Source organism: Triticum dicoccoides, chromosome 7B (assembly GCF_002162155.2).
Source record: "Triticum dicoccoides isolate Atlit2015 ecotype Zavitan chromosome 7B, WEW_v2.0, whole genome shotgun sequence".
NCBI classification, from domain to species: domain Eukaryota; kingdom Viridiplantae; phylum Streptophyta; class Magnoliopsida; order Poales; family Poaceae; genus Triticum; species Triticum dicoccoides.
This window is the reverse complement of record NC_041393.1, coordinates 236,376,466-236,383,095: the sequence shown is the minus strand read 5'-3', so window position 1 is coordinate 236,383,095 and position 6,630 is coordinate 236,376,466. Positions and strand designations below refer to the sequence as shown.

General features: G+C 43.3%; 1 protein-coding gene across 1 annotated transcript; it reads left to right on the top strand.

Moving 5' to 3' along the window:
* The first annotated feature begins 2,106 nt into the window (after positions 1-2,106).
* Positions 2,107-6,263, top strand: LOC119337231 (transmembrane emp24 domain-containing protein p24beta2-like). Its single transcript, XM_037609352.1, has 5 exons — positions 2,107-2,259; positions 2,683-2,934; positions 4,830-5,016; positions 5,097-5,204; positions 5,943-6,263. Exons 2-5 carry the CDS (start codon positions 2,725-2,727, stop codon positions 6,074-6,076), a joined length of 639 nt encoding a protein of 212 aa, XP_037465249.1. The 5' UTR covers positions 2,107-2,259; positions 2,683-2,724; the 3' UTR covers positions 6,077-6,263.
* The last annotated feature ends 367 nt before the right edge of the window (positions 6,264-6,630 follow it).

Genomic DNA, 6,630 nt, shown 5'->3' with positions numbered 1-6,630 from the left:
AATCAATCAAATAATTGTAGTAGCCAGTTAGTGTGGTCTGGGAAATGAGCTAATATTATGTAATGATACAAAGTAGCAACACTATGGATCACATTAGAAGCAATTGTACAGAATATCAGCGGACATTTACCTATTAATTTGATGTTGGCAGATCTAAGCGGAGGAAAACATAATGACACGTTGACACACACGATACTAAGTGACTTCATAACCATGGTAATCTAACAATTTAGCATATCTAAACCAGCCTAATAAATGGCAACGGTAGTTCATCCTTCACTCTCCTGGAAAGAGAGAGATGGAGAGACATTCGCAAAAAGAAGAGAGATGGAGAGAGCAAGAAGAGCCGTGAGAGAATATCAATAGGCGCAGCTCACTAATGTTCTACTTCCTCTAGTTATTCTCTTGAATCCGTGGAGAAGCATTTTAGGGACCGTGTTGCACACGATACTTTGAAGGTGATGTGACCTGCAGACAAAAGGAAAAACACACACACACGAACTAACATAGCCTGATCCAAAAATTAGACAACTAAATTTTTGCAGGGCATGAGTTAAAGACCAGAGCCTAATTCAAAAACAGGCCAACATATCAAGGACAGAAAATAGATTTGCTAATGATATTACTCTTCAGCTTCAGGAACGTAAATTAACTCTCCTCCCCAAAGTTTGCGCAATAAGAATAGAACATAAGGATCCAGTATTTGAAATTAATTAACAAAAGGGTTCTAACTTCTAAGTAGTGTTAATTGGGGGAGATGAGGCACAACGAATCTACGATATCTGATGAAAGACGACATCCCAAAATAAAAATGGAGCACCTTCTGGTTACCTTTCCTACCGCTTCAACAATCGATCTACAGCAACGCTTGCATGCTGCCCGTCACCATGAACGATCTGTGCTACAGTTCGCCGGTAGAGGGTGGAGGCCGCCCATTGATCTGCACCGGCTCTTGCACACTACATGACCCCATCAATGGCTGTAAAATAGGGCGCCATCGAGGGTGCCGATTGGTTGGCCGCGTCGACAACGCAGATGATGATGCAACCTGTCGAGGCAGTTAACGGTGGTGGGAATGCCCAGTGAGCCAGCTACCTTAGCCACCACCACCATGGCTCCTTGGTGCCAACTAAATACCCGTTGGTTTAGACACCATGCAGTTCAGGCGATGGAAGCAAGTCAATCCTGGCTGAGATATGTAGCCAATGCGACATGTGAAGGGAGATTGGTACAACAGGAAGAATAAGGAGCGGAGGAGCCAGAGGATAACTGATCGGGAATCGTAAAAGACACGGAAGGTGAACAACAGACGAGATCAAGATGGATGGATCTTAAGAGGCGAATTGGAGAGAGGATAAGGACGCGGCGGCGGTGGGTTTTTGTGATCTGAGAGACAGAAGGAAGAGTGTCGGTTGGGCTATCTATAATAGGTTAGGGAAGATGGAAAGGAGGTGATCGCTAGGTATTCTTCGGTCAGACGGTTGGTTCCACATGTTCATTACGGGAGAGAAGGTTGGGCGTTTGTGCTAAGGAAAAAAAGTAGATTTGTCTAAAAAAAGGAGTGAAAAAGCTGATGTGGATAGGCTGCATGTCAAGAGAAATAGGTTAGTGGGGATGAACTATTTAGGTATTATATCGAGAAACTTATACTACTAAATAGAAAATATTTGAAAATCATGGCATGGGTCTTCTTTTTTTCTTTCTTTAGAGTTTTCTATATGCACAATTTCTCGATGTTTCGATGAGAATTTCTTGACTTTCCATATATAGAAAGAGATAGACTATAAATGACATCTCTTATGTCAATAAGACCAAAGGGATGGATATTAAATAATAGAAAGTGCTAGGAAGTGAAATAGAGCCACTTTGGGCTTCCCTATGAAATGAGGCATGGAACGGAGCCACTATGAAAAAATTATGGGAGTTACGAAAGAAGCTTCGGACTCATATTGTTTAGATTAGAGTTGCGAGGCTCGCATTTTTTGGCCCGAAGGCAGCAGGCCTCTCCCTGGCTCAGCGAGGTTAATAATGGGCCGACTGCGGCCCGCCCGGTCAATAGGCCACTCGGCGGAAAGTGAAGTAGAAAAACCACGGAAAGAGAAAGGTCGCGTTCTCCCCAAGGTCAGTCAGCTCTTCGTGACATCTTGAGTATCGACTACTTCTTCCTCCGCCGAGAAGGGAAGGGGAGCGCCGCTTGGAATCACCGGAGCCGGACGCCAGCAGCGATTTCTCCGACGGCCGCCTGCAGGCGGTAACTGAGTAAGCTCCTCCTCCTCCTCTTCACCTCTTACGCTCTTTCCCCCAATTCTTCCTACTGGACGGGAATCATGAGCTTCCAGAGGTCAGATCCAACCAGACTCTCACGTCTTGGCAGGCAAGCCCTGGTTGGGAATCGATCGATTGATCTATCTCACCTTCATTGTATGATTCCAGAGCATAAGTTAAGATAATTGATGAGTAATTTGTACGGTTCCACCACGCCCTCCCCTTCGTATGCGCCCGTAGAATAAACACCCATCTAGCCTTGTTGTTTGCTCGACCATCTAAACAACCATGTTGTGGTAGAATTTTTGGCGTTCTGTGACATCACAGGATCTCAAAAGCTTACCCCTATCAACGCGACGCATGCTTGTGTGGATACTCTTTGAGATCAATTGACACTTTGGAATTATTTCTCTGCAGGAAGCTCTGTACAATCTGCTATTGCTCCTCTGCTGATAGAAGATGGAGGGGCTGAGTTGGACAAGGGCTTGTGTCTTGGTCCTCTGCATCATGCCGTTCTTGCACCCCGCTGCCGCTATCCGCTTTGTGATTGATAGGGAGGAGTGTTTCTCGCATAACGTGGAATACGAGGGGGATACTGTTCATGTATCCTTTGTGGTTATCAAGGCAGACACTCCGTGGCATTATAGCGAGGATGGGGTGGATCTTGTGGTAAGGACTTAACCCCCTTTTTTTATATATATGTAAATCACGCAAGAATAAGCATCATCCAATGGTTACTTAGATGTTTGATGCATTATTGGGTATCAAAGGAAGGCACAGTCTACTAGAATGTTTGTTCTGCTGGTATAGTGTCACAACTATTTTGCCATTTATTTTGTGTGAATCCATGCTATACTTTCTATTCTAGAGACGCGGACAAAAAACTAGTAATATTATCAAGTATATGATGTGTTGGTATTTGAAGTACTACCTTAATTTTTTGATTTCAAATCAGTTTTGATTGTAGCGCCTTTTAGTCATTCATGTATAATTTGTAAGCTTTGAACACCTTCTTGAATTAGGATGCAGACTACTAACTATGGCAATCATTATTAGAAATAATGAAGGAATAACGTGCGAGGAAGAACTAATTGTTCAATGAAAACATGCATGGCGTTATTTATAAGGCGTCCCACCTTGGACTCTTAGGTGACTCTTAGGCGGTAATTATGCTCGCGCTAGGTGCTTAGGCATGCGCCTTAGGTGTTAGGGCGGTTTGTGCTTGCCTTAGGTTGCCTTACTGCTTTATAAACAATGATGCACGAAACTAAGTTATGTTAGAAGGGTTTTATCACAGGGAATGGATATAACAGATATTAAGATATTGATGGCCCATTGGTTGGATGGTACTCCCTCTGCCCGGAATTACTTGTCGCTCAAACGGATGTATCTAGCACTAAAATACATCTAGATACATCCGTTTGAGCGACAAGTAATTCCGGACGGAGGAAGTGATTATTAACATCACGATTGGTCTAGTGATTGGATGGAAATTAACATTATCGTGGTATGGGGCTTACAACTTGAGCCATGATCCTGTGGAATTTGAAGCCCTACATTATACTTGATAGTGCACTTGCTCTCAGAAATATGGACCAAGGGAGCTAATAGTTTTTTTTAATATTATTTTCCTCAAACAAACATTCTGCAACACCCCTGTGCTGGCTACCGATTATAAGGCCGCTACGTCTGGCTACCATGTGAGAACTAGACCGGCCCCACGGACGAACACCAACACTAGTTTTCTCCTGCGCACTTTGTCCTCACTCATGCACACCTGGGATCAACCTCCCAACCGGCTACCCATTCTCAACTTGCTTCAAGCTGAGCATGCTTAACTTTGAGGTTCCTTGCAGATGGGCTCCTGGAAAAAGAAGAGTTTCTTGTTGGTATGAGTAGCCTATTAATCATATTAACCTGGATGTTATAGGCACATAGAAGACACAAGTCGTTCAGTATTATATTTATTGTCACATCATTCATAAAGATATTATCTGGCTTTAATTGGTACTCTCTCCTATCCATATTAGTTGTCGCTCATTTAGCACAACTTTGTACTAAATCAGCAACAATTAATATGAATCGGAGGGAATACTTTTTTTTACTTCCGGGTATTCTTGCTTTTATTTGCTAATAACTATGAACAGTGGAGCATAGCTTTATTTTGTTAGGATAAATCTACTTATGTGATTTACTAAAAAAAAGTGGACTGCCATTGCTTCCTTTTTGCTAGAGTAGTTTTGAGTAGATGGACCTTTGAATAAACAAGTTAAAGTAGTTCTGCTTGGGATTGTTTTGCTCTTTTTTTTTGTGTACTCTTGGTCTTCCTTTATATGAGTGCGTCCTAGAACGAATACAATACAATTTGCTACGATATTTCCCCGTTATTTGCGTATTTAAGCAACTGCATCACTCCTTTTGTGGTCAGTAATTTATTAAGGATGATTCTAACTTGTACTGTGCTGCAACTTGAATTAGAGCACCTTGTAACATTCACTGTCAATGTACTTCTTAAGTTTTAGTATAACCCACTGTTAAGTTTGTTCCATGTTGACTAATAACAGGTTAAAGATTCTAATGGAGCTCAAGTCCGTGACTCCCGTGACAAAACTAGTGACAAATTTGAGTTCATAGTTCAGAAGAGAGGTGTCCATCGCTTCTGCTTCACCAATAAATCCCCATATCATGAAACCATAGACTTTGACGTGCATGTTGGACATTATTCCTATTTTGACCAGCATGCGAAAGATGGTAAGAATTTCTGAAATCTCCGCAACTTTGGGTAAGCAAGAACATGCCGTCACCCTTGTCTTTTCCTGGAATGGATGCAGAACATTTTTCACCGTTGTTCGAACAAATTGCTAAGTTGGATGAAGCACTTTACAACATTCAGTTTGAGCAGCACTGGCTAGAGGCCCAAACCGACCGGCAAGCAATATGTGAGTATCCTCAATTATTCATTTGTTTTGAGAATCTTACTATTCAAATCTTACTACTAGTGTTCTTGTCCTTTGTACTACAAGAAATACACTGGTTATTTGGCTTAAAATACTAGCATTCTCCAGCTTGTTCACTGGTAATGATACCAGTTGTTAAATGTTTATTTATTTATAACCTAAATAAGGATGTCATATATCTCACCCCTGCGTTCGAGAGGAGCATGATGCCAGTTTTGGCAGTTCTTGGTGCTCGATGCCCAGATAGACTTCACTCTAGCAGCCCGCAAGTTGGACTTCTCGTAAATTTAACCTGCAGTCCACCAGAATAATAAGTAATGACCTAATCTTACCTAAATGAGGATGGCGTGTTCCTACCCCCTCCGTTGGAGAGGAGCATTTTGCCAGTTTTTGGCAATTCTTGGTGCTCGATGCCCAGGTAGACTTTACTCCAGCAGCCCGCAAGTTGACTTATCTAAATTTTAACCTGTAATCCAAGTCCACCAGAACAAGTTAGGATTCGCCAGTATTTGCGGAAGGCTGTCTGCAATTTCTGAATTTGTTATAACTCTGGTGGGTGCAACACAGGCTAGCCAAGTACTACCATGGTTTGTCGAGAAATCTTCGTGGGAGTATGAGCTTATGCCTGCTGTCCAAGCAGCCAGTGGATTGCACTCTTCTCACAATCTTTATAATCTAATCCCTTTGTTATTTAACCACGTGTTTCCCGCTGCGGTGCAGTGAACGAGAATATGAGCAGGAGGGCCATCCACAAGGCACTTTTCGAGTCGGCCGCGCTCATCGCAGCCAGCGTCATTCAAGTCTACCTGTTGCGCCGACTCTTCGAGCGCAAGCTGGGGACATCTAGGGTCTAATGCCCCGTCAGAAAGCGCTGCCTTGTTGCCCCCTCAAAACTGTAACACTGAACTGTGCGCCATCACTTGTTTGTGGATTCTTGTTTTACATATGTATAATCCTTTGTGACTCCATATATGAGTTCTTCGAAAGTGACACTTGACAGTTCCATGTGCTGGCTGATATCCATATTCGCCATTTCGCCAACATTTTCTGTTTACCCCTGACCACTTTTCGCCCTGACTGAGCCGAAACTTCGCATAGCTGATTTTCATCGAAATGGCATGTTCTGAAGTTGTACTGGTAGAAACGATAGAAGATGCCTGACCTTGCGAAAGCGAGGCGTTGTTTCCTGAATTTAGGCGTGGCTTCCTTTTCTGAAGAACGAGTCGCAGGGGGATGGGTCTCGCCGTCGCAGTAGCCACAAGAGGAAGAGGAATTGAAGACGGTTTGCCGCCCCCAGACCTGTCTGTCACTCCCCTTGCCTTGAATGAAAATATGGATGGATCGGGCCACTTGCGTTCATGCACTTGGGGCTTTCCGTGCGGCGCTGCCCCACCAGCTGCTGAGCGCC